Genomic DNA, 13667 nt, shown 5'->3' with positions numbered 1-13667 from the left:
TTTGAATATGTTTGCATGCATCATTTTCTCCTTTCTGAAATGGATAAATATCAGTGCATCTCTTTGTCCTCTAAGGGGATGCAATTCTCACAAAACATCATGTTTGCCTAGAAGCTATGAGATATGACATGGCATAAAGGATGGTTAAAACAAGGTGCATACTGAAATTATTTTCTAATCCCAACCATGAGACTCCATCCCATTGAGCAGAATCAGATAGGAAGTTGAGAATTTAATTTCTACCATAAAAGAAAGGAATAGAAGCTGAAAATTCCACAAAGTGTCAGAAGAATAGAGAAACAAATATATACACACAGGAATATTGGAACCTAAACTTTTAAAATACTAAAATATCTAATTAAAAAACAAAGTTAGAAAATATCCCCCTTGGAATAACAAAGTTATCTAACACAAGGTTTTATTTCTACATAGAGCACTGGGCTTCAATGTGGACAATGTGGACAATGGAAAGACATAAAAATGGTTGCATGATTATTGCTAATAGTCTATTAGTTCAGTTTATGTAACTGCCTACCTCAAACAAGTAACTCTTATTGTAACCGATTATAGCACTTATAAGGCATTGTTCAATGGACATGTTCTTTTTTCTCTGTCATCATGTTTTAGAAGTGCTTACTTTTCTTGCATCATTTAGAGTATTTTGTTCCTTATCAAATTTTCCCTACAGTTAAGATGGGGCCTTAGTATGATAATGTAGCATTTGGGGGAAAAGATACAAGCCAAGAGACCAGCCCCAGAGGCCAAGATGGAGAAGATCTCCACGGCCACCATGGACTTCCCTTTGGTGCTCAGGTAGGTGGGGAGGAAGCTGATCCAAACACTGGAAAAGACCAGCATGCTAAAAGTAATGAACTTGGCTTCATTAAAGTTGTCGGGCAATTTTCTAGCCAGAAATGCTATCATGAAACTGACAAGTGCCAGAAAACCCAGGTAGGTGAGGACAGTGTAAAACATTGAAGCTGAGCCTTCATTGCATTCCAAGATGATCTCTCCTACCAAGGAGTGGAAGTCCAAGTTGGGAAATGGGGGCAAGGTTCCCAGCCAGGTGGCACAAAGAACTGCTTGGACCAGGGGACAGGCTAAGACAATGGAATTGGTCAGTGGTTTTCCTAAGAGTTTCCTTGTCTTGTTCCCTGGCTTAGTGGCCATGAAGGCCAGAACCACCATGACAGTTTTGGCTAATACAGAGGAAACTGCAAGGGAAAAGAGAATGGCAAAGGCAGTTTGTCGGATGAGACAGGTAAACTTCCTGGGTTGACCAATGAAAAGGAAGGAGCAGAGGAAGCAGAGCAGGAGGGAGACCAGGAGGATGTAGGTGAGATCTCGGTTGTTGGCCTTGACAATTGGTGTATCACGATGCTTATGGAAAATTGCTAGGACTGCCAATGTGATCAAAGAGAGAGAAAGAGTAAGAGATGCTAAAGTGTATCCCAGGGATTCTTCATAGGAAAGGAAGTGGATCTTCTTGGCAATGCAGTGATCCTTCTCCTTATTGGGATATTGGTCTTCTGGGCAGGGGTCACAGTGAGCTGCATCTGCAATCAAGAATCTTTGTGTAAGGATTTCATAGTGATTTGCCATAGGTATGAGAACTGTCTCAGTGGTGCCATGGGTGTCCCATTTCTACTGAAATAGTGATGGAATAACCCTCATTGCATTTAAAGGGCATTCATATGGGCAACATCCTCCTCATTCATGGTGACTCTGAGAATTGGTTTGCCAAAGACAAGGACACGTTCAGCTCTAAAGCACCCAGTCAGTTTGTAGAGGAAAGACAGACCCTCTTCTTTTGCTGGACACTCCATGACTACTGTGGCTTTAAGCATGAGTGAAATTCCAACTGTTCCCCCCCTCACTTTTACTGGGATTCCCCAGAAGACTCATATATCTGTCAGCCAGGAGTCCTGCTATTTTGTGTTTCTGTATATTATCTTGTGGTGTGTTGTGGGAAGATCACAAATTGAGAGAGAGATAGATAAAGGGCACACGATACTGAGTGTACTGAGTGTTATGAGAGGAAACAATCTCTTTTCTGATCAAAAATGATTATCATAGAAGTTGATTCCAGAAGTGAGAATAGGAGAAATCTCCAGAGCTACAATAGGACTAAGAGCTCTGCTCAACTCTTCTGCTTTGAACTTCAGTTTCACTCATTCTGACTTTTTTCAGGGAGGGAGGACAGATGTGGATGGATGGATCTCCTCTTTCCTGAGAGATTGAAAATTCTGACAGAAGCACATACTAAATAATAAAAATTAAAGTCTGAATCATACCCATACCTCTTTTCAGGAAATGATTGCTAGTTGGTTTTGGCATATTGATGTCACAGTTGGAGTGGAAAGATTACTAGGGAACCCATAATTATGCTCTGAAACCTACCCTGCATTAATTTGCTGAGGAGAAGGAATGGTGGCCTTTGATCCATAAAGTGAAGTTTTCTACTGAAAACTATGAAACTTTTCAAGCATGTTAATCCTATTAAAATGTCTCAATCTCTCGGTCTCTGTCTCTGTCACTCTCTTTCTCTCTTTCTATTTCTGCCTCTCTCTCCCCTCCTACCTTCCTCCCTCTCTTTGTGTCTCTCTTCTCCCTGTCCCTCGACCCAATCTTTGTCTCTGACTCTCTATTTCTATCTTTCTCCTCACTCTCCCTCTTTCTCTCTTCCTCCTCCCTCTGTCTCTCTATCTCTGTCACTCTCTCATTCTCTCTCTCTTCTCCCTCACCCTCTTCCTCCACTTCTCCTTCTCCCTCTGTCTCTCTCTGTCTCTATTTCTATCTGTTTCTCTCTATTTCTAGTGCTCTTCTCCCTCTTCCTCTCCCACATCTCTTACACACACACACACACACAAGTGTGTGTGTGTGTGTGTGTGTGTGTGTGTGTGTGTGTGTATCCACCCTCTGCCCCTGTCTATCTCTAAAATCTTGACCTACTGAATGACTCCCTTGATCCTGGAAGATCTGCATTTGAAATTTACTTTACCTGTCTGATTTGAGATGGTTCCTTCTGGACAAGTGTCACATTGGTAGCAGCAAACCTGCTTGCCCTCTGGAATTCCTCTCCTCTCTCCTGCCTGGCACCTCTTCATGCCACACCTGGCAAAGGGCACTTTCTAAAAGAGAAGAAGAGAAATGCTTGAAGTGGTCTAAGCATTCTTTCTACTTCTCTATTTCCACCATCATCAGAATGTCTTAAAAGAAACCTGCTTCACCAGAGTCTACCAGAAACACATCCTGGGGGCCAGTGGCCTTCCTGAGCCCCCAATAGATACTGGAGATTGGAACATGGACATTAGCATGCAAAGGAAATCTTGTGACACTGAGCTAAAGTTTTTATAAAAGAAAGAATAATGAGGATCCAACTGAACAGGAATTGTCCATGCAAACCACTGCTGAGTACTCTAACTGCCTCCTGAGATTCAAGCAGAAGTTTTTTTTCCAAATCTCAACACTTTGTGGACCTGCCATAAACCAGACTTCAGTTGTGTTATATACAAACATTTTTTAACCAAATGGGTCCCATGTTTTTTTGATTCAATGGACCAGTTTTCCAGTTAGAAAAATATTCTGCATCCTCAGTAGAGCTTTTTCTAAATTTACAACATTTCTTTCCAGTTTACCTTTGTAGCCCAGATGATTTTATCAGAATTAATGGTGAAATCCTGGCCTGGGGGAGCCTCAGGATCTATACGCCCAACTTTCATGGGGACAAATGATTGATTGGGGAGTAAAACCCAGTTGAGAAGATCATAACGAGCAGATCCCAGTCCAGCTTCTGAGAAGGAGACTTCCTCTCCAGCACTGTTGTTGAAGTGGACATTCCTCAGATAGGGAAGAAGCTGAAAGAAAAGAGACCTTCAGCAATTGGAGCTCTTGGCCAAAAGCCACAAATGAGACAGCTTGGTTTTTATCACTCTCTGATGGCCAACATACTAGGAGATATGTGTAAATCTTTAGCTAGAGGTTTCTTGAGATTTGAATCTCATGAGTAACACCGAATGTTTGACTCCTTCCCCACATTACAAACCTTTCTCTAGCATTGGGCATTTGTATCATGGCTTCTTCAATTCCATGTTACAAGAATGATACCTACATATAAAGATTGTAATGCCCCATTCCATGTTTCATTGTATGGTTTTGATCCTTGATAATCGCCCATACAGGTAGCACAATCAACCAATGGAACAGAAGTTTCCTTCAGAAGTTGTGGGAGCTTCCCCACTGGAAGCTTTCAAGAAGAGACTGGACTGCCATTTGTCAGAAATGGTGTAGGGCCTCCTGCTTGGGTGTGGGGTTGGGACTAGATGACCTACAAGGTCCCTTCCAGCTCTGTTATTCTGTTGAGGATGCTAAACCATAGAAATATAAACCAAGGTTTAAATGGATTGGGTTGAGTGTCTTTTTAGAGATTGGATCAGACTGCATAGTGAAACTGAGGTGCTTCTGCAAATATGCTCACTATGACTTTTAAAGCATCTTATAAAAAGACACTCAAATTGTCATTTTGTTTTGGGTTGACACCTCCTCCATGGAATGGCCACCCCTAAGCTCAGGAAACTTGTAGAAAAACTTTTCGTCTTATGAAAAACTGGTTTACTTATCTTCTTGCCTCAAATATGACTTTCCCACAAACTCCCAACCATTAATTTCATGAATATGAGGTTTTTTTATAATTGATATTTCTAATTGTTGTTTCAATCTGTTTTGAGATTCACTGATATGGTACCATAAAGATTGTCAACATTCTGACTGATGAACCCAACCAAAAAAGGCACGGCTGAAAGGATCCAATCTCTTAATGTAAAACTTTATTGAGTACCATTTCAGCACTGATGAGGGCAAAAAAAGATCTAGCTATTTCACGTGCAAAGCCACATAATTAAAGTATATGAGTCTCCCTCCCCCTATTAATGCAGATCACGAACGTCATTGTATTGTTATGAGGAAAAGTCTTTGGTTTTGGTAAACACCTTCCAAAGTGTCCTTGCTCTCCACCTGGGTTTCCTGATTTTACACATTTCATATCACCCTTACCTCCTGCCTGGGCTCGTTGGCAAGCTGAGAAACAATAATGTTTGCAGGAGCAAAAGCACAACCTTTACAAAGATATTTAATCAGTAATTCAAAAAATGCATATGGCATGTTTCCTCTCTAAGTATTTGTAGACTAGATAAAATATCACAGAGATTACCTGCCATGACTGGATTTTGGAGATCCTGTTTCCAAACCTCATGCTGGTTGGTCTTACTCTGGAACCATGCATTGCATGTAAAGCATGTGCCACAGCATACATGGCACTGTAGATACTGTAACTTTCACCAGTCATGCTTGTTTCAAACACATAAGATGGCAGATTCTGTAAATTCTCCTGTCCTGTACATGGTTTCCCCTCCTTTGGAGGGATCTCTCCTGGTCTATGGATCTTGCAGTCAAAGAGCCTTTCCCACCACGGAGGGAGAAAGGAATACCCTTGTGGGTTCAAAGGATCTAAAGAAAGGAGGAAATGGCTGAATTCTGAGACATCGTCAGTGTGGTCCCTAAAATGCAAAGCTCCATGGAAGTGCCTTCTAAATTGACCTACATCTTGAGATCCCATCACACTAAGTTCCCAAGAGGAAGGTAGAATCCAGACTTTCTGAAGCGATGTCTTTGTGAAGTGTTCATAAACACACAAACTCTGAAGTACAGTTGTAAAACTGTAGGTATCTCCAAACACAATAATTACTTCAAGTTTAAACCAGGTATGGAAAAGCAGAGCCAATCTGGACACTACATTAACAGATTCTTCAGATTTCAACCTTTCAGTGAAGGCCAGGCAGATCTCCTTCTCCTTGAGCATTGGTACCAGAAATGAGATGAAACGTTCTCCGTTGTCATCTTCAGGGGCTATAAGCCCAACCCAGTTCCACTGGAAATACAGGAGCAGCTGGACTAAACCCATGTACTGAGGAAATTTACTTGCATTAATCCGGAAGAAGGAAGGATAAACTCTTCTGTGTCCCCGAGAGAACTCAAAGCCAACACCAAGCTGAAGAAAGGGAGGTTTTTTTTTTTCAGTTTTTTGAATAATTTTAGGAGTCCTCAATGTCTGATTGATTGCCCCACCAGTCAGGCTGATTTCATTTTGTCTGGCAAGCTTAAACTTCTTCCCTTCTTGGGAAGAGCCACCAATTAACATATTTTGGCTGGTTGTGACAGCTCAGAAGCCAAGGGAAGAAACTATTTACCTTATATGAAGAGCAAACTGCACTGAAATGTTGACTACTTCTTTTAGGAAGAATAAGTTAGAAAGGAATTCCTGTTGACAAGTACAGCATTCAGGAATAGACATTATACATCTATTTGGGTTTATATAAAAGTAACAGAATGGAATGGAATAGAATAGAATAGAATAGAATAGAATAGCATAATAACTTTATTGTCACTTTAATGTCACTAAATGGCCTACCTTGAGATTTTATTGCATAGAGCTCTTAAAGGGTCACCACCTCCAATTTTACACTACATAAACATGGCAACTTAGATAGATCAATCAATCAATCAATCAATACAAAATTATGTATATACAGTACCAACATATATTATATGACACAGAGAAACAAGATTACAAGAAACAACACAGTCTAGTTTATGGCAATGTTTATAGTGAGAAAAACTAACCTTGCGAGTTTACCAGAGGGATGGTGTATGGAACAAAGTTGTTACAGGATCTGTTAGTCCTGCTAGAAACACTTCCAAATCTCCTCCCAGAGGGGAGCAACAGAAACAGACCATAAAGTGGATGTGTGGCGTCTCTAACAATTCTTCGAGCTCTAAGCACATAGCTCTTATAAGCAGTATCCTGAATTAAGGGAAGTGAGCTTCCTACAATCTTCCTGGTTGTCCTCACTACTCTCTGTAGGGACTTTCTATCTGAGGCACTGCTGCCACCAAACCAAATAGTGATGCGGTTTGTTGAAACACTCTCAGTTGTGCCTCTGTAGAAAGTAAACATTCTGTAAATATTCTTGACACATAAATTATAAAAATGCATTAAACTACTACATGGATTCTCTATTTCACATATTCCTGATCTGTCCCCAACATATGCCTGCATGTTGGTGCCTGCTTATGCTTGTGTTATTTGTCTAGTATAGACAGCATCCATTAAAGACCCCTTACCTGTGGGACCTTGAAGGTGCTGAAGATGGAGGCCATCTGCCTTGAGGATTTGGGGTTGTTACCTCCAACGACAGAGATCAGAGTGTCTTGCCTGTCACATTTATAACCCGGAGCCTCTTTGCCCCGTGTGGAGAGCAGGGAGAGGCTGGTTAAAGAGACCCTCTCCTCAATCTGATGATTGTCATAGATGTGTAATCCAAGTGTGATATTTGGAAGCAGAACCTGATCATTGTTGACCTCTCTGACGGCAAATACCAAGGCCAGAGACTGTTGGTAGTTCCTTGGTATGATGCTATAGTGAGAAAAACATTGAGGAAAATTACAAGAAAGCTTTTTGGATGGTGGTGGAGTTGTCCTTGGTCTTTCTTTGGATTTCTTTGGACAGCAACTTCCAAGTTTGGCTACAGTGGCTGTAATCCTTCCCAACTACCAGGTGATGAAAGGAGGAGGGATGGAAGTGATCTGTGATATGGACAGAAAGGTTTTTCTCCTTTTTCACAAAGCCCTCCAAGTTTAATCAAGGAACATCCTTTTAAAAAATGCAGACGCAATTAAAAGCCTAGAGATTTCAACTAAAGTAGGACATGGTTAGAATGCAGTATTGCTGGCTAACTCCCTGCCCACAGCAAGCAGTTCAATCCTGACCGGCTCAAGGTTGACTTAGCCTTCCGTCCTTCTGAGGTCGGTAAAATGAGGATCAAGATTGTTGGGGGGAGATAGGCTGGCTCTGTGAACTGCTTAGAGAGGGCTGTGAATCACTGTGAAGTGGTATATAAGCCTATTGATATTGCAAACATCAGTAGAACATGAATTCCTGAGTCTTTGAATCCTACACAAAGCAAAACAAAACCCTATATACTGAATTTCTCCTTCATATGAAACTTACTAAACTCTGAAAGTACGCCATGGGCCCTTTTGGAAGTCTGGGATGTTGGAGTCAGCAATGGTGGCCAGGAGAAAATTCCCACCAATCATGAGATCACCAGGGCTGTAGTATTCTTCCTGATAATGGAAATAATGCCTCAACAGATCTACGGTTCCCATCCTCGTTGCAGATGTTGGAGGCAGGAGCCAGAATTGCAACAGCAGGAGAAGCAGCCCTGTCATTCTTCTCACCTGCCCTCCTAGATCAGAAAACAAAGTTTGTGCAGAAGCTGAATTGCAAGTAGGAGTCTTAGCGCCATAGAAACAGACTGTGCCACCTGGATGCCTCGGGGCAATTTTAGATCAATCATATTTCTTCTTACCTGTGTTGCTGAGAGAAAACTAAGGCCAGCTGAGTCTCACAAAACCCAGGGGTTTCCTCTTTGCAAGACAAAGTGAGGTGACGTGTCCTGCCCCCACCTGGAGAACTCAGAACATATTTTTTTTAAGCACTTTTTATCTTGGAAGAGTTTCTGGTAAAATCCACAAGGGTTAAATTAAGAATTACGGTTCTTCTGATAATTGCAAGGAAAAGAAATTGTCCTACCTAGGCAGGGGGTTGGACTAAATGTCCTCCAAGGTCCCTTCCAACTCTGCTATTGTATTGTACCCACTTAGCTTCTCTTTGCATACCAGGAGGAGAAAAATATACCTGTGTCTCTTCTGGTTAATCCACAGAGAAGATGCACCTGAGAGTGAAAGTGAAGTTGGAAATTGGACCCACCTACCTGAAACTGAGCCCTTGCAAGATGATGGAGTTTGGCTCGTTCCTTCATTTTGGGGGGAAATATGGCTGCCTATGCAGCATGGTGGCACATAAGTATTGACTGATTTATTTATATCGCAGGAGCTGAAGTTAGAAACTATTTTTTCCAATAGACCTTAAAAGTAGACAGTTAAATCTGTACAGATGTTTGGCTAATTTGAACTCTACACCACGGGTGTCAATATCGTGGCATCATCATGTGACATATCGTGACTTCCCTCCCCTTTGGGGTGGGCGTGGCCAGTACATGACCACACATAGAGCCACGGCGGTGCAGTGGTTAGAGTGCAGTACTGCAGGCTACTTCTGCTGATCACCAGCAGTTTGGCAGATCAAATCTGGCTCAAGGTTGACTCAGTCTTCCATCCTTCCAAGGTTGTCAGAATGAGGACCCAGATTGCTGAGGGCAAGAGGCTGACTCTGTAAATCACTTAGAGAGGGCTGTAAAGCACTATGAAGCTTTTTCTTTGGAGGTTCAGGGCTGCCACATTTAGTGCTCTGAGAAAACGGTAGTGGGGTTGCCCGAAGTGGCATGTGGAGCCATGTTGCCTAGAACATGCAGCATCACCCGTTCCTCTTTTGGGTTCCTGACATGCATACATGCATGGTGATCAGCTGACCTTTGTGTGTGTGTCAGTGCAGCTGATTAGTACGCATGCATGCATGCATGCCAGAAACCATAAGAACAGCTGGCCGGTGTTTGCCAGAAATTGAAAGTTCATTTCTGGGCCACTCCTCTTCTGGGTTGTGACCCTGATGAGCGTGTGTGCGCCCATGTTCCCTTTTTGGTGACGAAAAGGTTCACCACCACTGTGTTAGGCTAATTAAACTCTATAGCAGGGGTGTCAAACCCATGGAATCATGTTATCCTCATGTGACATATCATGACTTTTTCCCCTTTGCTAAACTTAGGGAGGGTGTGACTAACACACGATGCATACAAGTCACAGATTGACACACCTGCTCTACAGGAAGGTTGTATAACAACTATCTGAGATCAGAAAAGTGTCTTTGCTGTCTTGGGAAGTATATCTTGAGAATTGTCAATTGATGAGGAAAGGATACTGCTACCTCTGAATAAGCTGAGCTAATAAGAATTGTTAGGTAATTTCCCCGTTGGGAGAGCAAGTACGCTCAGCGAAGCATTGTGAGAGTTGTGTTGGAGAACACACAAACCAGCATACAGAGACACTGCAGTTTAAATAGGCTTTGATCAATCTGAGCCCTCATTTTACCCATCTCCGAAGGATGGAAGGCTGAGTCAACATTGAGCCAGTGAGATTTGAACTGCCAAACTGCAGCTAGCAGTCAGCTGAAGTAGCCTGCATAACTGCACTCTAACCAGTGCACCACCTCGGCTCTAGTGAGCATGGCAGAAGCCATCTTGGAGGCTTCAGAGTTGCCTCACAATGGAGGGAGGGGGAAAATAGTTAGATGGGGTTTTGTAGCTTTCCTGTGGGAACCAAGGACGTTCTCACAGGTGGCTGGCCAGAAGAGGAGCCAAGTAACCAAGTGACCAGCCAGCACCTGGATTGGACAATGTGACCTGTGAATTGGGGGAAAGAGGAAACCTGTACTTTTAAATAGGTGAAAGCCCTGGGCACTTTTAGAGTCAGCTTTCGCCAGTCGTGCCAATATGAGGTATCCAATAAAACTGTTCTGTGAGGAAATTGTCTGCCTTGGACTTCCACTTTCTACGGGTACATTACTTGGAACCTTGACACACTGTACAATTTCAGACAAGTGGTTGTCCAATCTCTTCTTTAAAACTTTCAGTGTTGGAAATTGCAAAATATCAGAGATATTTATGGGCTTACTATTTCCATAATTGGTGCACCATAATTTTTTATGCCTTCCAGGCAGTCACTTTCACAACAAACTACTTTTTATTACATTTTTGCTGATAAAGAAATGATGGAAGACTGGTATAGATCTATTTCAAGGTGTTTAGCTCTCATCAGTTAGCTATATCCTTGCTGGGATTTGAACTTGGGCTGCTAACATATTAGGTAGTTGTATTAACCTCTAAGCCACAAGTTCTCCTCCCTTTATCAGCTGAAGCAGGGGAGAGATTATTTGGGTAGACCGGGTACTTTGACAGAAGAAGAAAAAACTATTTAATCTCTCCCCTGGTTCAGCTGATAAAGGGAGGAGAACTTGTGGCTTAGAGGTTAATACAACTGCCTAATATTTTGTCAGCCCAAGCTCGAATCCCAGCAAGGGTATGGCTAGCTGATGAGAGCCAAGAAGAGCAATCTTGCAAAACTAATGGAGTCGTTGACTTGCATTATTTTAAAAGGGCCATAGCTATGGGGAATTTGACCTCTGAAAGGTTAAATGAAACAAAAAGATGGTCAGGAAAATTAGTTTTTAGTTTAATAGGAGTAGATAATATAAAATTGAGAAATTTAAAAAAAAATGTGTTCTTGCATCTCCCAGAGGCCCATTGTAGTTTTCTCAGAACGTTCCTACAGCAGCCTCTGAATCCCTAGATGCCAATGTTTGTTCTAATTAAGTCCACTGTTCTCTGTAAATAAAAGAAGGGCGGGGAATAACCCAAGATTTGTTATAATATTACTTTTGAATATGTTTGCAAGTATCATTTCCCCTTCCTTTCTTACACCATTTTCTCCTTTCTGAAATATATAAATTTCAGTGCATTTCTTTGTCCTCTAAGGGGACATAATTATCATAAAATATAATGTTTAACTAGAAGCTTTTAGATATGACATATCACAAGGGATTGTTAAAATAAGGTGTACGTAGTGATATTATCTTCCTGACTACAAATTCCCACCACATGGATGAGGCCACACAGCAGAATTGTGCAGGAATTTAGGAATTTAAAATCTAGCATTAAAAAGAGGAATAGAAGCAGAAAATTCTACAGTGTTGGAAGGCTATGGAAACAAATATATAAGACAGAAATGCTAATAGGGAACCAACCTTTCAAAATACAAAAATAGTACAATATCTAATAAAAAGGAATAAAATTGGAAAATGTCCTTGAAATAATTAACATATTTTTAACAGCAAGCTTTCTTTCGATGTAAGGCCCTGGGTGTCGACTCATAGAGCATTCCTGGCCTGCTCTCGAGTTGTCATAGGCAGGGGAGGGGGGAGAACTGACAGAACAGCTTGGCAGCCACGACCAAAAGCACATTCCACACATACCTTTCTCAAGGCATGTATCCCAGGTTACCAGAGACAGCCAGAGAGGCGTGTTTTCTACAGCCCGTGAAAGTGGTCCATTGGAGAATGTGATTATGACACACCCTTGGAGGAGGGGGGAAACAGGGTCATAGTTGGGCCATAAATTACATGGGGTAGATCTGACTTCATTTGGGGATGTAGTGACATGTTGTTCCTAATAAATAACTGGATTTCTTTTGTAACTTGGCTTGAGGCTCATGAGTTAATTAGGGCATCTGTTGGAACCCTGACACTGGGCCTCAATATGAACACCTGGAAGAAGTTGGATGAAAGGGGTTGCATTATTGTTGCTGATAGCAGGTTTATATATTTATTTACTTTTTTGCTTATTTATTTATTTATTTATTCTTTGCAGTGTGACTCCTTTCTGCTGAATGCATCTGAAGTAAGAGGCATTCATCCCCAGAAGGGAATCAAATTCAGTATATAGCTGGAAGGGACCTTGGGGGTCTTGTAAACCATCCCCCTGCTCAAGCAGTAACCCTATACCACACGTGACTCTGCAGTTTCATCTTACAAACCAGTCAAGGCCAGTCAAGGAATAATCGATGGGAACTGAACAAGGAGAGATTCAACCTAAAAATAAGGAGGAATTTCCTGACAGGGAAAACAATTAACCCCTGGTGGCTGGCCAGAAGAGGAGCTAAGTAACCAAGTTAGCAGCCAGCACCTGGATTGGACAATGTAACCGGTGACCTGGGGGAAAGTGGAGATCTGTACTTTTAAATAGGTGAAAGCTCTGCACACTTTTAGAGTCAGCTTTCACCAGTCGTGCCAATATGACGTATCCAATAAAACTGTTCTGTGAGGAATTTGCCTGCCTTAGCATTCCACCCTGTATGGGTACATTACTTGGAACCCTGATGCACTGTCCAATTTCAGACAAACGGTTGTCCAATCTCTTCTTTAAAATTCTCAGTGTTGGAAACTGCAAAATCATTTTGGTGAGGTCTCACTCTCCATCCTCAGACTGGCGTTTTTGGATTAAAGAGTGGCCGGAGCTGCCGTCTTTCTATAAATCTTGGTGTGTGTGTGTGGAGTGCTGGCTTTGTTTTAGTAAGTGGATTGATTGGATGTGTGGCTGTATCATGATTGGTAGATAGGTGCCGATTGGTGCTGTCTGTGGGTACGGTGTTGTTTTGTGGGTGGTGGGTGGGGTTCATTTGTTTATCAGGGCTGGTTTCCAGATGTCTGGTAGGTGGGAAGTATCATCATGTTTATTCATGTTGTGGGGGTGTTTCTCTATTTTGATAGCTTCCATAATTATTATCTTGTTGAAGTGTTCAGTTTTGGAGATTAACCTGGTTCCTTCAAAATTAATTTCATGTGCTGTAGCTTTAAAGTTCTGGAAAAGGGAGGAAGTTTTTTCTTTTTTTCCTACTGCGTTGTTGTGTACTGTGATGCCTGCATTTATTCTCCTGTCATTTGTCCTATGTATGTTGCAGGGCAGATTTTGCATGGTATTTCATAGACTCCTTGGTTTTCTAGCTGGATTTTGTCTTTGGAGTTTCTTAAGATGTTGGCTATTTTTTGGGTCAGTGTTGAAGACTGTCTTGATATTGTGTTTGTGGAGAATTTTGCTGAT

The 13667-nt window shown here is 41.8% G+C and overlaps 1 protein-coding gene across 1 annotated transcript in view; it reads right to left on the bottom strand.

Annotated features, from left to right (window-relative positions):
• Positions 1-651: 651 nt before the first annotated feature.
• Positions 652-13667, bottom strand: part of LOC106540002 (vomeronasal type-2 receptor 26-like) — a 34685-nt gene continuing 21669 nt past the window's right edge. The window contains exons 7-12 of the mRNA XM_087705628.1: positions 8066-8181; positions 7242-7471; positions 5210-6216; positions 3639-3857; positions 3002-3131; positions 652-1556 (exon numbers count right to left, since the gene is read on the bottom strand). Of these exons, the coding sequence (XP_087561754.1) occupies positions 652-1556; positions 3002-3131; positions 3639-3857; positions 5210-6216; positions 7242-7471; positions 8066-8181 (2607 nt within the window). The remainder of the gene's footprint in view (positions 1557-3001; positions 3132-3638; positions 3858-5209; positions 6217-7241; positions 7472-8065; positions 8182-13667) is intronic.

Source organism: Thamnophis sirtalis, unplaced genomic scaffold (genome assembly GCF_051295495.1).
Source record: "Thamnophis sirtalis isolate CommonGarterSnake01/CBP01778 unplaced genomic scaffold, rThaSir2_p1.2 scaffold_1, whole genome shotgun sequence".
NCBI classification, from domain to species: domain Eukaryota; kingdom Metazoa; phylum Chordata; class Lepidosauria; order Squamata; family Natricidae; genus Thamnophis; species Thamnophis sirtalis.
Note: the sequence above shows the minus strand (reverse complement) of the source record. Positions and strands in the feature narration are given on the sequence as shown.